The sequence below is a fragment of the Colobus angolensis genome, unplaced genomic scaffold, assembly GCF_000951035.1.
Source record: "Colobus angolensis palliatus isolate OR3802 unplaced genomic scaffold, Cang.pa_1.0 Scaffold74, whole genome shotgun sequence".
In the NCBI taxonomy this organism is placed as follows: Eukaryota; Metazoa; Chordata; class Mammalia; order Primates; family Cercopithecidae; genus Colobus; species Colobus angolensis.
The window spans coordinates 10,827,297-10,846,276 of record NW_012121154.1 but is presented as its reverse complement, the minus strand read 5'-3'; the positions used below and the strand labels follow the sequence as shown (position 1 = coordinate 10,846,276).

The following is an 18,980-nucleotide window of genomic DNA, read 5'->3' as shown; positions in this document are numbered from 1 at the left end:
TTTTTTTGAGACTGAGTCTCACTCTGTTGCCCAGGCTAGAGTGCAATGGCACAATCTCAGCTCACTGCAACCTCTGCCTCCAGGGTTCAAGTGATTCTCCTGCCTCAGCCTCCTCAGTATCTGGAATTACAGGTGTGTGCCACCACACACAACTAATTTTTGTATTTTTAGTAGAGACAGGGTTTCACCATGTTGGCCAGGCTGGTCTCGAACTCCTGACCTCAAGTGATCCACTCAGCTCAGCCTCCCAAAGTGCTGGGATTATAGGCATGAGCCACCGTGCCCAGCCAATCTTAATCAATTTTAAGTGTACATTTCAGTAGTGTTAAATATATTCCCATTATTGTAAAACAGATCTCCAGAACTTTTTCACCTTGCAAATCTATAACTCTGTACCTCTTAAACAAGAACTTCCTCTTTTCTTCTTCCCCTAGCCCCTACTAACCACCATTCATCTTTCTGTTTTTATGAATTTGACTTCTCTAGATCCCTCATGTAAGTGGAATCATACAGCATTTGTCTTTTTGTGACTGGCTTATTTCAGTTAGCATAGTGTCTTCAGAATTTGTCGATATTGTAGCATATGACAGTATTTTCTTCCCTTTTTAAGGCTGAATAATATTCCATTGTGGATATATACTGTATTTTATTTCTCCGTGCATCCATTGATGAGCATGTGGGTTGCCTTTACCTTTTGGCTATTGTGAATATTCCTGCTGTGGATATGGGTGTGCAAATACGTCTTTGAGACCTTTCTTTCAGTTCTTTTGGGTATATACCTGTAAGTGGGATTGCTGGATCTGTTTTTACTTTCTTGAGAGCCTTTCATACTGTTTCCCATAGCAGTTATACCATTTTACAATCCCATCAATAGTGGCAAGTGGTTTTCTGTTTTCTTTTGTTTTCCTAAATTGAATAGTTTTAAAAATCTCTCCTTGAGTGACATAGGATTTAAGAGCAAAACAACCTAAATCCTAGCCTGCCAAGTACTAGCTGTGTGACACTTATCTTCTCAAAGCCTCGTTTCCTCACCTGCCAGGTGGGCGTGGTAATTAGTGCTTATCTCAAGGGCAGTTGTGAGAACTACAGGAGATAATACATGGAAGGCAGTGAGTGAACACCAGAACACACAGCATTCAAGTCATGTTAATTACTTATTAGTAATGGGTTCTAAGACTGTTACTTCAATGAGTTTTTAGTTTCTAATCATGTTACTTCTTTGCTTCATCTTTATTATCTAACTGTACATTTTAAAAACATATTATTGGCCGGGCATGGTGGTAGACTCCTGTAATCCCAGCACTTTAGGAGGCCAAGGCAGGCGAATCACGAGGTCAGGAGTTCCAGACCAGCCTGGCAAACAGGGTGAAACCCCGTCTCTAGTAAAAATACAAAAATTAGCTGGGTGTGGTGGCAGGCGCTCCTAGCTACTTGGGAGGCTGAGCAGGAGAATCACTTGAAACTGGAAGGCAGAGGTTGCAGTAAGCCAAGATCACGCATGCCATGGCACTCTAGCCTGGGCAACAAGAGTGAAACACCATCTCAAAAAAAAAAATTTAAAAAAAAAAAAACATATATATATATATATATCTACTTGTCACTATAATTTCTGCTTAATACCTTCCTTTTCCTATTGCATTGTACTCAAACATACTGCTTCCCTTCTATATGTGACAGCTTAACTTAAAAAAAAAAAAAAGACTTTACATTTCTGGAAATTGGCTACCCAGAAACCTTATCTTTCTGTAACATTGCCCAAAACTAAGTAGGTAACAAATACCTACCTACCTATCTACATACAATCATACCATTTCAGTTACCTGTGAGTCTTACTGCTCCACTGATAACAGACTACCCCAAAACAGTGACTTAAAACAGCCGCCATTAATTTGCTCGTAATTATTTAGTCTAGGTTAGGCTCAGTTGGGTGGTTCTTTGGCAGGTCTCACTTGGGGTTTTTTATGCATCTGCAGATGTCTGCAGGTGTGAGTAGTGTTGGAGGATCCAAGGGGGCTTCACTCACATGTCTGACACTTAAGCTGGAGTGACTGGAACAGGTGAGGGCTGGCTGGCATCTTCTCTACAAGTGGTATCTTCAGCAGCATTGCCAGACCTCTTTACATGGGGGCTCAGAGCAACAGGAAAGAAAAGCAGAGAATTTACCAGGCCTCTTAAGGCACTCATACAGCATCAGTTCCACCACATTCTGTTGCTCAAAGCAAATCATGAGGCCAGCCCAGATATAGCTGGAGGAGAAACAGATTCCACATCTAGATTGGGGGAGTGTCATGCACATGTAATTACGTATGGGAGGAATGGAAGCAAACTACCACGCTTCTGTGTACACATACATACACATATAAGTGCATCTGCTGTAGACAAGCAGGTTCTTCGTAGTTTTGTCCTACTTGGTAGATGAGCAGTGCATTTTGCAGTGCCCAGAAAGTGACAGTTGACTATTAAAGATCCCAATCATAGCACTGTATCCTGTTTTCTTGTTTGTTTGTTTACTTTCCTTCACTCAGTCCAAAATATGTCCTTTTCTTATATTCTTATTCCCTTAGGCCCAAACCTGCTCCTAGGCCTTCCCTCTTAGTTCATGCCTGTGCAGCAAAGAGCAGGGAGGGACAACAGATTTTATAGTCAGACCCCCCAGGTCTGACTCCCTGCTCCATTTTGGGAAAATCACTTAACGTCTGTCAAAATCCATTTATTCACCTATAAATTGGGATAATAGTGGAACCTATGTAATGGGAGTGCTGTGAGGAAAAATGAGACGACTTATGTAAAGTATGTAGCAGGTAAACTCACCTTAATAGACACTAGGTTCCTTTCCCTTTCTTCCTTTCTTTCCTTACTCCATGACGTGAAACATCCCTTCTGTCACTGCGCTATGACATAGTAAGAGAAATAGCTGTAGCCAAGCAGGTTCTTCATGGTTTTGTTGTACTTGGTAGATGAGCTGCTTGTCCTTGTACAAGTTGCTGAACCCCACTATGCCTCATTTTCTTCATCTGTAAAATTATAATGGTGCCTAGTTCACCGGGCCATTGAAAATAATTAAATGAGCACAGAACCTGGCAAAGAGATGGCATGTAATGAATGCTTGTTATTGTAATAATTATAATTATTAGTATCAGTTAAGTTATTGCTATTATTGTTTCGCCCAATGCCTTGAATTGGGGCAGAATGTCTGAAAATCCCTATTGCCCCTTCCCCCATAACATTCTAGGGAATCCCTATTCTGTTTCTTTAAGATAAGGATCCCAGACTACAAGTATGTACCACAAAAGCTGGGTTCTCCATTGTGGGATTCCAGGAGTCATACTTTTGTCTCCTCCAAATTCAAAAGATTCCTAGGTGACACCCAAGGAGTATAGTCTTCTGCTGCTCCCTTCCCATGTTACAAACTCAGCTAATTGGTTAGAAAAAAAAAAAACAGGAAGAGGTAGCAGTCTCAGAGTCCTTACATCAGATGACAAGGGGGAGAAGTATGGGGTGCCTAGCATTGCCAGGACATTAATTCTCCTCTAAGGTAGCCCTTAGACTACGCTCCTCCCCACCTCAGGACTTGGGTTCAGATGCCTGGTGGCATCTGAGCACTTTGCTGACCCTCTCCTTCCTGCTTTCTGTGTCTTACTTACACTTGCCATTAGGATGCCATGAGGTATGAGGTTACTCCTTTTATAAATACAACGGCATCTGATGTCTTCTGATAACCCATCCAGGTAGAAAGCTGCACTCTGCAGTTTGAGCCTGAAAAGATCCTCTCTGTGTCAAGGAGGGCCCTCCTTTTTGCTAACCAGAGCAAATAATTACCCAAACATTAATCACCTCATTTGCAGATAATGCCCCCCTAAAATGCTTCCCTGCAGTTGCAGGGTTTTTTTCTTTGCCTTGTGGTCACAACACAAGTTAAAGTCAGCTTGACTTTTCAGGCTGCTACCTCCAGCCAATCCGGACACCAGCCTCTTCCACCTTGTGTACGTAGATGCCATTGCCATAGCCATCGTTGGATTTTCAGTGACCATCTCCATGGCCAAGACCTTAGCAAATAAACATGGCTACCAGGTTGACGGCAATCAGGTAAAGATAATCAGTTTCCTGCAGATGTTTCATAGCAGTACAATCACCAACGTCGGTTGTGGAAGGCACAAGAACTAATCTATCTTGGTAGAAAAACTTTTTTTCTAGGTGATTGATGTATCTGAAGCATGTATTTATTCAACCTGTAATGTTATCCCTATTCTTAAAGCTCACAGCTTAGAATTAAATGTTTTTCCAGGGCATTTTTGCTCCCCAGGAAGGCTTATCTTTGTTCATTAAACATTGGGTATATGATTCATCACTAACTCCACAATATTCTCTTTGTCACCTACTTTATAACACAGCCATAGATGAGGTATTTAATCCGAACACTGTGACCTATAATGTTGACATAACAATGTCTATTTCAATACCTTATGTATTCTAAGGAGAAACTAGATGCTCCACATTCATCTGAGATGCAGTTGTCAAACTAGAAATACCCAAAGTAAATCTAAGAGCAGGACTCGCCCCAGGAAGACACTGGCATGTATTCATTGGTGAGCAATAGCCCAGGCATTAAAAAGATGCCGAGAGTCCTATACAACAATAACTTTCTCTTCAGCAATATAAATAGTTTATCCCTTTTCATGCAGTTTTCTTCTTAAGCATTAAGAAGATTTTGTAGAGGATGTGTTTGGAAAGAAGGAGGCTAAGCAGGGGAGGCCTAGCATTTATCTCTGACAAAATAAAAATTCAAAGTGTTTCCTCCCCCCCACTATAAAATATGCCATAATTCCTATTTTGAACTCATACTAAACAAATTCTTACATCTGAAAGGAAAATGAAGAGATAGACTGTAGTGCTAACAATGTGTATTAAATGGGCTATTATGCTTTTTTTCCTGAAGAATGACCTATCTCTTTTGTGTTTTGTTTCTACATGGAAAAGGAGCTCATTGCCCTGGGACTGTGCAATTCCATTGGCTCACTGTTCCAGACCTTTTCAATTTCATGCTCCTTGTCTCGAAGCCTTGTTCAGGAGGGAACTGGTGGGAAGACACAGGTGTGTACATAACAGGCCTCTAAGACCTGGTGATATGGGTGGTAATTAAATTTTAATCTTTTGATTATATCCTGAACCCAAACAAAGCTACTCTGCCTGCAGATCCATGCTCCAGTGAGCTGTATAGTGAATCAGAGAAAGGCATGATTGGTTGAAGTGAATCACAAGGAACTGAATCTATAGGAAAGAGGTATATTCTCCAGTTAAATTGGAAAGTTATGCAACGCTTGGCTAACAGTAAACCTCAAAGTTCAGACATGGGATGTTGTTCATGAAAGCCTGAGACTGAGTGTGGACAGTACGCCAGCACCATACAGTAGAACTTTCCACAGTGATGGAAATGTTCGATATCTGCACTGTCCAATATGGCAGCCACTAGCAACATGTGGCTCTTGAGCACTTGAAATGTGGTTAGTTCGACCAAGACCTGACTTTTAATTTTTAAAAATGTAAATGGCCGGCAGGGTGCAGTGGCTCACACATGTAATCCCAGCACTTTGGAAGGACTAGGCGGGTGGATCACGAGTTCAGGAAATCGAGACCATCCTGGCCAACATGGTGAAACCCCGTCTCTACTAAAAATACAAAAATTAGCTGGGCGTGATGGCGGGCGCCTGTAGTCCCAGCTACTCGGAAGGCTGAGACAGGAGAATCACTTGAACCTGGCAGGCGGAGGTTGCAGTGAGCCGAGGTTGCGCCACTACACTCCATCCTGGCAACAGAGTGATACTCTGTCTCAAAAAAAAAAAAAAAAAAAATGACCACATGTGGCTACTGGCTCCCATATTGCACAACAGACACTTATCTGAACTCTTCTGGTGGCCCTTGTGGGTCTCAGATTGACACCAGACATCTTTCCCCCACCTCTGGAAAGGGCATTTTAATTAGGATATTTCAGCATTTCGGCTTCCATTTAAAAGCCATAAGAAGAACCAAAACTTCAGAGAGGGAGTGGGATGGAGCTATAGGTATGTAGTGGTTTAGTTGACTTATTTGAATGCTTATTTTCTTGATCTTCCCATAGTAATTATCAAAAGAATAAAACCGACTTACGCCCTGCCTCTTATTCACGTCTCCTAAAAGCCCCTTCCGTGTGTCTTCTCTCATTCAGCTTGCAGGTTGTTTGGCCTCATTAATGATTCTGCTGGTCATATTAGCAACTGGATTCCTCTTTGAATCATTGCCCCAGGTGTGTATAATGTGGACTTGGGTGGAGTTTTTTTCATGTGTAGAGATTTTGCTATTTTATTTGTTTATGTTTTTATGGCTATATTAGGGTTATTTACTGTAACCCTCACAGGATGGCATGAGAAAGGGCCAAGGCTAGGACCAAGATCCTGCTCTGTAACTACTGACAGCTGCCTGCAGGACCTGGGGAAAGCCATCTTAACTCCTCTGAGTCTCAGTTTCCTTATCTGCAACGTCAGAGTTTGGACTGGCTGATCTTGAACGTCCCTTCTCTCTTTGACCTTCTATGACCTTATACTTTCATAAAAAAGTCTGAAGTGGCCTACACTCATAAGATAGTTACATGATGATACATTTAATCTAGTAGAGATCAGAAACCATATAGAGTAGGGAAGATCATAATGTAGAAAGACCATAGGTGAAATAATTCCTTGAGTACCAAGTTTAATTCTGAACCTCTTGGCCACCATGCAGGTTTGCTATTAGGATATCAGACTGATTTCCGGCCGGGTGCGGTGGTTCACACTTGCAATTGGCATTTTGAGAGGCCGAAGTGGGCGGATCACCTGCAGTGAGGAGTTCAAGACCATCCTGGCCAATATAATGAAACCCTGTCTCTACTAGAAATACAAAAATTAACTGAGTGTGGTGGCATGTGCTTGTAGTCTCAGCTACTCTACTCAGAAGGCTGAGGCAGGAGAATTGTTTGAACCTGGGGGGCAGAGGTTGCAGTGAGCCAAGATTGCACTACTGCACTCCATCCTGAGTGACAGAGCAAGACTTCATCTCAAAAAAAAAAAAAAGACTGATTTTCCAAGGTCCCTTTTAGCTAACCAGGTCCTAAAAATCCAGGTGTCCTTGGCTTCAAAGCTACCATCAGTGCCATATAGGAAGTGAGTAGGGAGAAGACATGGGGAGGACAGCAGGACAGTGAGGAACCAGCCAAGGGCACTCTGTGGACACAAGAGGAGAGGCATGGGGGATGTGCTCTGTTTCAGGCTGTGCTGTCCGCCATTGTGATTGTCAACCTGAAGGGAATGTTTATGCAGTTCTCAGATCTCCCCTTTTTCTGGAGAACCAGCAAAATAGAGCTGGTAAGTAACAAAGGTGATGGCTATGTTAATATGTCATAGAGCAAATATGATTATGCTAAGAAAAATGTGAGAAAGATAAGTTAATGCAGTTGTTATGTGCAGTATCCAGTTAGGCAAGGTAAAAGTAGCATGTGTGTGTGCACAGTTAGTTGCGTGTTTACCTCTTGTGGGATGTTTAACGTGGTTCTTCATCGAGCTTTCTGTCTTTTGCTTAGACCATCTGGCTTACCACTTTTGTGTCCTCCTTGTTCCTGGGATTGGACTATGGTTTGATCACCGCTGTGATCATTGCTCTGCTGACTGTGATTTACAGAACACAGAGGTGAGTGCCCAGATTTGAATGGGTGTGAATATCCCGGCAGAGATTACAATGTTGACTTTAAGTGTAGACCAAAGTTTAAGTTGGTAAAAGTGGAGCCCTTTGATGATTTCTAGTTAGTGTGAGAGGGAGCTGTAACACTCATGTAGCCTGTTGACTAAATGAACAAAATGCCAATTAAAAAATTCCATATAATTTTGCCAAATGCTCTACTGTGTCACAATTTATGCTCCCATCAATGGTTATGTTAAAAGAGCCTAATTTCCATCATTGTTTCTGCCATTCCCAGTCTAGTGCTATGCAGGTTTATTTACCCTCTTGCAGTTTGTTTTGGCACCAGGTACTGACATAGGTTTCAATGACATGAAGCAAACTCTGACACCAAGTTATCATATGCAGTCCTTCCATTGTCCTTTCCTCCATCCGGAACCACTATCCCCTGTTATCTCTTCTCCCTAGTAGGAAGCTGAGCCCACTAGGCAAAGTATAAAATAACTTTTGAAGAAATATGGTTGGGCACAGTGGCTCACGCCTGTAATCCCAGCACTTTCGGAAGCCAAGGCAGGCAGAACACTTGAGGTCAGGAGTTTGAAACCAGCCTGACCAACATGGTAAAACCCCGTCTCCAATAAAAATACAAAAAAAATTAGCCAGGTGTGGTGGTGTGCACCTGAAATACCAGCTACTTGGGAGATTGAGGCAGGAGAATTGCTTGAACCCAGGAGGTGGAGGTTGCAATGAGCCAAGATTGAGACACTGCACTCCAGCCTGGGCAACATAGCAAGACTCCATCTCAAAATATATATATATATTTATGGGCTGGGCGTGGTGTCTCACACCTGTAATCCCAATTCCAGCACTTTGGAAGGCTGAGGTGGGAGGATCACTTGAGGCCAGGACCAGCCTGGCCAACAGAGCAAAACTCTGTCTCTACCAAAAAACAAAAACAAAAACAAAAACTTTTTATGATAAATCACCATAAAGATGAAAAGGAAGCATTGTCATAGAAATAGCCTGGACTGGCCAGGTGCAGTGGCTTTTGCCTGGAATCCCAGCACTTTGGGAGGCTAAGGTGGGCGGATCATGAGGCCAGCAGTTCGAGACCAGCCTGGCCAACATGGTGAAACCCTGTCTCTACTAAAAATACAAAAAATTAGCTGGGTGTGGTGGCGTGCACCTGTAATCTCAGCTACTCGGGAGGCTAAGGCAGGAGAATCGCTTGAATCCAGAAGGCAGAGGTTGCAGTGAGTCAAGTTCGTGCCATTGCACTCCATCCTGGGCAACAAGAGCAAAACTCCATCTCAAAAAAAGTTTAACAATAAAATAGAAATAGCCTGGACTTCAGTCACGTCCTGGCAGCACCTCTGTAAGCTCTATGATTTTGTAAACCTCTCAGAGCCTGTTTCTGCATCTGTAAAATGGGACTAATACTTTCTACCTCATATAGTTACAATAAGGTTTAAATGACAAGGCCTACAAACAGCCAGCACAGTGCCTGAGAAGTGCCACACACTCTCCCAATGCCAGTGCCCTTCCTGCTTTCACACAGGGAAATGAAAATGAAGCTAGTGTGTTTTGCCTGTGGTTGCAAATCACATGAAATCTTCAAGTTGTGACTGTGGTGTGTTGAAAGGGCACTTTATGAGGATGTTGACCCCTTATCTGCAGGATGTCAGGATGCTCCCTACCCTCAAGGGTGGGAAATGAGCTCTTTCATCTTCACAAATGACATAACAGAAGAATGTTAAGAATATGTGGGATTCTAAACTGAAGATAAGAATTTAACTACTTTTAATAACAAGTTCCAATACTGTTGCCCATATTTATCTAAAAGAAGTGTTTCCCATTTTTATAAAGAACATTATTAGTATATATGAGAGTTCTTTATCTCAGAACTTTGGTGAACGTTATGGTTTTAAAATATCTGTAACTTTTGGCCAAGTGTGGTGTCTCACTCCTGTAATCCCAGGACTTTGGGAGGCTGAGGCAGGCAGATCAGTTGAGGTCAGGAGTTCGAGACCAACTTAGGCAACATGGCAAACCCTCATCTCTACTAAAATTACAAAAGTCAGCCAGGCATGGTGGCCGGCGCTGCAGTTTGGGCTGGGCACACTGGCTCACACCTGTAATCCAAGCACTTTGGGAGACTGAGGCAGGTGGATCATTTGAAGTCAGGTGTTCAAAACCAGCCTGGCCAACATGGTGAAACCCCGTCTCTACTAAAAATACAAAAAAAAATAGCTGGGTGTGTTGGCGCACACCTGTAATCCCAGCTATTGAGGAGGCTGAGGCAGGAGAATCGCTTAAACCTGAGAGACTGAGGTTGCAGTGAGCCAAGATCACACCACTACACTCCAGCCTGGATGAAAGAGTAAGAGCCCATCTCAAAAAAAAATAAAAAAACTCCAATTTGGGCAACCTGGTAAAACCCCATCCATACCAAAAGTACAAAATATTAACTGGGCATGGTGGTGCACACTGTGGTCCCAGCTACTTGGAGGGCTGAGGTGGAAGGATCACTTGAGCCTGGGGGGCAGAGGTTGCAGTGGCAGGGGTACTGGGGAGGCTGAGGGGGGAGAATGGCGTGAACCCAGGAGGCGGAGCTTGCAGTGAGCCGAGATTGTGCCACTGCACTCCAGCCTGGGCGACAGAGCGAGAGTCTGCCTCAACAACAACAACAACAACAATAAAAAGAGAGACAAATCACATCGTTCTGCAGATAGTTCCTGAACTCGGGCACTTGCAAGAGTTATAAATGTGACAGAGGTTCAGCTTCTGCCCTCCAAAGCTTACAATTTGGTTAGCATTATAAAATTTAAAAAATTATAATTTCACTAAATAGATACTTGTTGAGGCCTATTATATTCCCAGGGAGATGCTAGACTCTAGGGACAGTGCAGTATATAAGACATGGTCCTTCCCCTCAAAGGTTGCGTTGTCCTAAGGATGACAAACACGTTATCATGATGATGGTGTTAAAAAGGACAATGAAGTAAGGATGGCACAAATTATTATAATTACTTATGTGCCTGGCTCTGTGCAAAGATCAATGCTTTATGTCGTTTCATATAATCTTATAACCCAATGACAATCAGCAACCCTGTTTCACAGATGTGGATGCTGAAGTCTCGAATGATTGGGTAACTTGCCCAAGATCACAGTACGTGGTGAGGCAATGACTCAGATGTGAGTTTTTACAAATCCAGAAGCTGACTCAATCAGCATTTTTTTTTTTTAAGACAAAATCATGCTCTTTCACCCAGGCTGGAGTGCAGTGGTGTGATCTCAGCTCACTGCAATCTCCACCACCCGAGTTCAAGCAGTTCTCTGCCTCTGCCTCTGCCTCATCCTCTTGAGTAGCTGGGATTACAGGCACCTGCCACCATGCCCAGCTAATTTTTTGTAATTTTTGTAGAGACAGGGTTCCGCCATCTTGGCCAGGCTGGTCTTGAACTCCTGACCTCGTGATCCACCTGCCTCAGCCTCCCAAAGTGCTGGAATTACAGGCATGAGCCACCGCTCCTGGCCTCAATCAGCATTTTATAATCCATCTTCAAAAAAATTAGAATATAGGCCAAACACAGTGGCTCATCTCATGCCCCTAATCCCAGCAATTTGGGAGGCCAAGGCAGGAGGATTGCTTGAGGCCAGGAGTTTGAGACCCACCTGGACAACATAATGAGACCCTGCCTCTACCAAAAAAAAATTATTTTTTATGTTATTATTTTTAGAGACAGAGTTTTACTTTGCCACATGGGCTGCAGTGCAGTCGCACGGTCACAGCTCACTGCCACCTTGAATTCCTGGGCTCAAGGGATCCTCCCATCTCAGCCTCCCATGATGGGCACACACCATCACACCTGGCTAATTTTTAAATTTTTTGTAGAGATGGGGTCTCACCATCATGCTCAGGCTGGTCTTGAACTCCTGGGTTCAAGTGTTCCTCCCACCTCAGCCTCCCAAAGTGCTGGGATTATAGGTGTCAAACTTTGCACCCAACCTACAAAATTTTTTTTTTTAATTTGCAAGGTGTAGTGGTGCACACCTATAGTCCCAGCTACTCAGGAGGCTGAGGCACAAGGATCACTGGAGCCTAGGAGTTCAATGCTACAGTGAGCCATGATCAGGCCACTGCATTCCAGCGTGGGCCACAGAACAAGATCCCATCTCTAAAAAAGAAATAAGCAAATAATAAAACAAAAGTAAATTTTTAAAGACTAGAATACACAGTTATAAGTGCCTCAACAGGTGTAAACAAAGTACAGTATGATAAGCATAAGAAATGCCAAATAAAACGCCATGGGATTTCATTAAAAGAGACTTTCTTGCTCTTGGTGTCATTAGGGAAGTAGTGAGGACTTGGCCTTCACTGGGAGCAATAGTATTGCAGAAATGGTGTGCCAGGGCACTGCAGATCATCAGGAAAGCCTGTTCATCTTCTACATTTGAAATCCTCATCCTTTGAGGCCCAGTCAGGGACCTCAACTTCTCCTGTGTACCCACAGCAACGCTCTGATCCTTCCCCAGCACTTTGCATGTGTCCATCTCAGCTAGTTGTGTACTTGTGATCCATGTGCCCATCCCCTGCTCTGCCTCCCCTGCGGCACTGGATTGCAACACATGGACAGCACTTTGAGTCTCTTAGAGGTTTTCTCATAATCGCAAACTCAGCTGAGTGCCTTGGCTCCTTATCTACAGTATCAGTCCTCAGAACCATATTTGTCCACAGATATCACTAGACTGTAAGCGTCTTGTCTGTAAAAGTGATGTTCCTGGAGTCTAGTACCAGGCACATCATTTGTGTTCTCTGAATGCTTATGGAGGGAATCTATACAGCAAAACAGCTAACACTTGTGTGGTATATTCTGATTTACAAAGTACTTTGACATTCATGCTGAAAAGCACCAGGACATAGTAGCAAAACTGTGGAATGTCAAATCAAAGACCTTGAGCCATATTCTGGCTCTGCCAAGCTTTCTCACCTTGAACAACTCACCTAACCCCACTGAGCCTCAATTGCTCATTTACATGATGGCAGGATTGTTAATAATATTAACTATTATTATAATATTAATTATTAATAGTGCCCAGCAGCATTGTTCAAAGGATATAATAACAGGTGTTCAAGACGTATCTGTCATTATTACAGTATCTAATTTGAGCCAGATGGTCCTACAAAGAGTTAGGAATTAGGGATGGGCACAGTGGCTCATGCCAGTCTGTAATCCTGACACTTTGGGAGGCCGAGGTGGGTAGATGACTTGAGGTCAGGAGTTCGAGACCAGCCTGGCCAACATGATGAAACCCTGTCTCTATTAAAAATACAAAAATTAGCTGGGCATGGTGGCACACACCTGTAATCCCAGCTGCTTGGTAGGCTGAGTCAGGAGAATTGCTTGAACCCGGGAGATGGAGGTTGCAGTGAGCCAAGATTGCACCCCTGTACTCCAGTCTGGGCAACAGAATAAAACTCTGCCTCAAAAAAAAAAAAAAGAAAGGAATTAGGACTCTCAAAAAATAATGTTTAAAATCCATTCAGACTAAATTAAGAAAACTTCTATGCTAATGTGAGATTTTCATTTTCTCCCCATGCCCTCAATTGACTACTCCCCTACCATGAGTCAGTGATTCTTGCTAATAACAAACAAAAATTCCCTCTCCTACTTTAAAGTTAGAGCAGAAGGACAGTTCTGTCTACTGAGTGGCATGAGGAGAACTTGTGTCACATATATCCCTGGTATAACTTGAACTGTGCGAAATTCAGTGTTGCCTCCACCTCTAAATGCCTGAGTCTTTTGTCCTGACCAGATCATATTTGTGGTATGGTGTTGCAGGGAGGGGAGGTATAGGGTGTGTGATATGCATTGTGTATGTGGTGTGAGGTATACATGTGTGTGTGTGTAATGTTACATGTGAGGTGTATGTGATACGTGTATAAGTGCGTGATGTGTATGTATGTGTATTGTGTGTGTGTATGCATGTGTGTGGTGTGTATTGTGTCTCGCATGAAGGTTGTATATGCAGGTGTGTATGTGTATGTATGTGGGATGAAGGTTGTATATGCAGGTGTGTATGTGTGTATGTATGTGGGTGTGTGTGTGCGTGGTATGAGGGGTATGTGGTGTGTGTATTGTGTATGGTATTGTGTGTGGCATGTAGTGGGGGTATGTATGCATGTGTGTGCATGTATGTGTATTGTCTGTGTAGTGTGTGCATGTGTGTGGTGTGTACGCATGTATGTGTGTGGTATGCATATTATATATTGCATGTGTGGTATGTATGCATGTGTGTGTGTATATGTATGTAGGGGTATGTGTGGTGTGAGGTATATAGTATGTGTGTATTGTGTATGGTATTGTGTGTGCCATGTAGTATGTGTGTGTTTTGTATGCATGTGTGGATGTGTATGCATGGTATATGGTGTGATTGTGTATATTGTATATGTGTGGTGTGTGTGTATTGTGTGTCTTTTTGTGTGGTGTGTATGCATTATGTGTAAGTATTTGTGTTGTGCATGTGTGTGGGGTGTGTATGCATTGTGTGTATGTATGTATGCATTGTGTGTATGTATGTGTGTAGTGTCTATACATTATGTATAGATGTGTGTATTGTGTATGTGTGGTATGTGGGGTGTGTATACATTGTATGTGTATTGTGTATGTGTGTGGGAGCATGTGTGTGGTATGAGGTGTATGTGGTATGTGTGTATTGCACATGTGTGGTATGTATGTGCATGGTGTGTACGCATGTGGGGTGTGTGCATTGTGTAGTATATATATGGTGTGTATGACGTGTATATGTGTAGTATATTGTGTGTATATTGTGTGTGATATGAAGTATGTATGTATGGTGTGTGTACATTGTATGTGTGTATATGCATGTGGGGGTATTGTGTATTATACATGTGGTATGTATGCATGTGTGTATGTATATGTGTGGTATATCATGTAATTGTGTATTCTGTATGTGTGGTGTGTGTTTATTGTGTGTATATGTGTGTGTGGTATGTATGCATTGTAAGTGTGTGTATTGTGTATGTGTGTGGTGTGTGAGGTAGGTATTGGGATGTGTATGTGTAGTATGAGATGTACATGGTGTGTGCATATCATGTGTGGTATGTATGTGTGTGTGGCATGTGATGTGCATGTGGTGTGAGGTGTGTGGGGTGTGTTAGGCTTGGAATGGCACTGGGGACGTAATGTGTAAGGATCAAGCATTTCCAAATGCACTAGCAAACCCCAACCTGACATAAACATACACAATCTCCTGTTGAAATCACACGCTGTGCCTCAACATAATGGTATTTAACACTCTCTGTCTTCAGTCCAAGCTACAAAGTCCTTGGACAGCTTCCTGAAACTGATGTGTATATTGATATAGACGCATATGAGGAGGTAGGACCTTTTTCTGTCATTTAAAAAGGTTGTAAGCATGTGATGTGCTTGGCTAAGTACTGTTTTTACCCAGGACAAAAAGTAGGGATAAGGTGGGAGACATAGTGGTCAAAGTTAAAAGTCTGAGCTTTGATCTACTGTATGGATTCAATTTTATAATTTATACTATGCATTAACTACTCAATTTCCAATATTTATTTTTCCTCATTTTTTAATGGGAATAAGTATATATTGTGGAAATTAAAGTATATATTTATATGGTATTGAAACTGAAAGGATGGTTTGTGTATGCATGGTTTTTTTCTGGTGAATGTAAACCAATGGTAAAATAATTTTAACCATGTAAAATTATGGTGGTTTTTAACCATGTAAGATGGTGGGGCTGTGGAATTCTCCCACTTCATTTAATGGTTAAAATTATGGTTTCAGATTTCCTTGATTTTGAATGTTCTTTTCTTCTGTGGAATCTCAAAGATTTTTGCAAAATCTTTTAAAACTAGTTTTGTCTGTCTGTCTTGTCTTACACTTGGGAAGAAATTCTCAGACTCACTCTAAGGTATTAAAAAACGAGGAAACAAAAATCACTCTAAGGTAAAGGTGTTAGAATTGCTATTTTTTTCCTCGATCCAAAGAATTATATGTAGGATTACTTGTTTCCAGCCTGCCTCCCAGAGTTCCACGAGGGTTCTTGATAAAATATTCACTCAGTTTCACTTGTGTCCATTTAGGATCCTTCCTGCGTCTGTGAATCAAACCAGTGTAAACCTCTGTTCATTTTATTTGCCTACCTCTCACAGTCTGGGCAGCAGCCTTCCATCTCCTGTCCATTTTCTTTTCTGTTTTTGAGTATTTTTCAGTTTCTTCTTTGTGTTTAATGGTAAAAGTAAAACAAAGACTGACTTTTAAAACAAATGGAAAGATGTGCATGTTAAAAGGTCTCTGTCAGTTCTGTTCAGAGCATGAGTAGATAAGAGTGACTTTTTTTTTTTCTTTTTTTATCTTTGTGTGTGTGTGTGTGTGTGTGTGCTAGAGTGACACTGTTTTAGCTAAGCCCTGAAAAGTAGACCTTAGCAACTTCTGCATTCATTTTCTGTTTGGAGTAGGGAGGCTATGCAGTTTTCATTCTGATATATTTCCATGTGTTAAATTCAGCAATATTTTACTCTTCAGGTGAAAGAAATTCCTGGAATAAAAATATTTCAAATAAATGCACCAATTTACTATGCAAATAGTGACTTGTATAGCAATGCATTAAAACGAAAGGTGAGTCTTGAGAAATTGATTATTTCTGAGGATGGGATTTGTGGGTTGACAGGGATATAAGGATCACTAGAATACCCTTGTATATACTATTTCATTTTCACTTTGTTTCTCTTTTATTGTTACTACAATAAAAAGATACGTAACATGAAATACACTATTTTAAACATTTTCAAAATATACAGTCCAGTGGGTGGTGGCATTAAGTACATAAACATTGTGCAGCCATCACCATTGTTCATTCTCTCTTATCATATACATATATATAAAACTTTTCAAAAAAAATTTAAGAAAAAGTGAGAAAATAATTTTAGGTTTCTTACTCTTGGGATCATATAGATTCCTATGGTCATGTTTAGAACTCAACCCTACACCACCCAGTATATAGGAAAACCTCCCTATCAACGCACAGAGTCTCTTAAATATAACAACCTGACAGATCTGAGCCTGATAAAGACTGCTCTAAAAATTATCTTTAATACTTTAGCTTCTGGTTGTCTTGAATAAAGATTGAGAATAAGAAAGGCTACTAATGCCTCTGAGGGAAAAGCAGTGCAAGGGCTGGGGTGATAACCTGACACAGAAAGCAGTTAAATGGGGAGATTTGAAAGGGAGTGGCATTGGGGTGGGTCTCGGAGCGCCATGCAGTGATTTTGCTTGTGTTACTCTTCTGTAAAGACTGGAGTGAACCCAGCAGTCATCATGGGAGCAAGGAGAAAGGCCATGCGGAAGTATGCTAAGGAAGTCGGAAATGCAAATATGGCCAACGCGACTGTTGTCAAAGCGGTGAGTGGTCTTTTCATTGAAATGTTCCCTTCTGTCTTGTTCTTCAGTGCTCTCCGTCTTTACTCATGATTCAAGTTTAAACACAGTACGAAGTTACTAAAAGAGGAAGGTTTAGAAACCACCCAAGTATCCTCTATATTTTATAGGCACCTGATAAGGTCAGTTATGAGGATGTTTCTGAAAAAAGTAAGGAAAACATCATTTTAAAAAATAAAAATTAGGCAATACCTTAACAGATTTTACCATTAGCACTTTATCGTAGATTGATTCAGCTGATAGTTTAAAAAGCTCAAAGGCTGGCTTTTGCTGTTCAGGCATGCTAATGTATGACCCGTCGTACTAAAGTTAATGGAACTATTTTAGAAGTTAGCGGCAAATGGATAGATAACTGAGGAGAGTGGATTTTGTTGGACAGGAAAAAAAAAAGGAGGAGAAGGAAAAAGAGAAAATAAATTGAGTTAAAATGGAAAGTTATACATACATCCTTTTTTTGTTCAGTTACAAGGCTGGAATATGACAAATATTTTACAAGGGGTCTGGTAGAGTCAGTAGCTTAAGAATACAAGGGTGGATTTTCCATTATAAATCTTTCTCACAACCAGAAATGTGAGTTGTTCATAGAATTCTGATTTGGTTTAATTTTTGACACAGGATGCAGAAGTAGATGGAGAAGATGCTACCAAGCCGGAAGAAGAGGATGGTGAAGTAAAATATCCCCCAATAGTGATCAAAAGCACATTTCCTGAAGAAATGCAAAGATTTATGCCCCCAGGGGATAACATCCACACTGTCATTTTGGATTTCACTCAAGTCAATTTTATTGATTCTGTTGGAGTGAAAACTCTGGCAGGGGTAAGCATCCTTTTGAACGAGTCATTTAACACCTCTATGTCCAATGTCATGCTGTCAGCAAAATCAGGGAGGTGGACTAGGCTTTCTTCTCATCTCTTAAAATTCTCTTCTGTTGCCGTTTATCACCTTTTGATTATGGAAAATTTCAAAAATATATAGAAGTAAAGATTTTAGTATATTGAACCCCCATGAACTATCACTCAGCTTCAACAATTATCAACTTATGGTCAATCTGGTTTCCTTTATAGCTGACATCCACTTTCTCTTCTTTCATTTTGAAACACATCCCAGTCATAACATCATCTGTAAATATTTTAATATCTATTGCTACAAGAAGATTCATTTTAGAAAACATTGCTGTATATGCTGGGCTACTCGGGAGGCTGAAGCAGGAGGATTGCTGAGCTCAAGAGTTCAAGACCAGCATGAGTAAAATAGTGGGATGCTGTCTCTTAAAAAAAATTGTTTATAATTTTAAAATTATAATATTTTTAAGTTAATATAATAGTTTTATTATACTTAAGTAAAATTTAACAGTATTTTTGCTACCCCTTATTATCACTGCCCACATAAAAAGCGAAAGAAATACAAAATTATTTTTAATTGATTAGCTCAAAATACATCATTATTGAAGCAAAGTAGCTCAAGTGAATGAATTAGAGTGTCTTCTATCACTGAAAAGCAATGGTAAAAAGAGACTTTCATCTGGCACAGAGTAAAGAGAAACTAAACTTTATTTCAACATTATTACAGATTGTAAAAGAATATGGAGACGTTGGTATATATGTATACTTAGCAGGATGCAGTGGTGAGTATACCTCTAAGATGGGGTGAAGCTTAAAATTGCAGTTTTGTTTCTCTCATTTAAACAATTGCACTTGGAAATGTCCTGAATTTTAATTATTTTATAAAAATGAAAATTATTCCTCTGAAAAATCACTCTAAAGCCAGCTTTGAAATTAGCCACATGGAGGCATTCATATTACAAGTTACTTG

General features: G+C 41.1%; 1 protein-coding gene across 2 annotated transcripts in view; it reads left to right on the top strand.

Moving 5' to 3' along the window:
* The window catches only part of SLC26A5 (solute carrier family 26 (anion exchanger), member 5), a 73,371-nt gene that overhangs the window by 51,589 nt on the left and 2,802 nt on the right, over nucleotides 1–18,980 (top strand). Inside the window, exons 10-19 of one of the 2 annotated variants that reach the window (XM_011927744.1) lie at nucleotides 3,939–4,086; nucleotides 4,978–5,091; nucleotides 6,203–6,280; nucleotides 7,278–7,373; nucleotides 7,589–7,695; nucleotides 15,017–15,086; nucleotides 16,257–16,349; nucleotides 17,025–17,132; nucleotides 17,784–17,984; nucleotides 18,738–18,792. In XM_011927744.1, the coding sequence (XP_011783134.1) occupies nucleotides 3,939–4,086; nucleotides 4,978–5,091; nucleotides 6,203–6,280; nucleotides 7,278–7,373; nucleotides 7,589–7,695; nucleotides 15,017–15,086; nucleotides 16,257–16,349; nucleotides 17,025–17,132; nucleotides 17,784–17,984; nucleotides 18,738–18,792 (1,070 nt within the window). The remainder of the gene's footprint in view (nucleotides 1–3,938; nucleotides 4,087–4,977; nucleotides 5,092–6,202; nucleotides 6,281–7,277; nucleotides 7,374–7,588; nucleotides 7,696–15,016; nucleotides 15,087–16,256; nucleotides 16,350–17,024; nucleotides 17,133–17,783; nucleotides 17,985–18,737; nucleotides 18,793–18,980) is intronic. The other variant, XM_011927745.1, reaches the window with a different exon arrangement.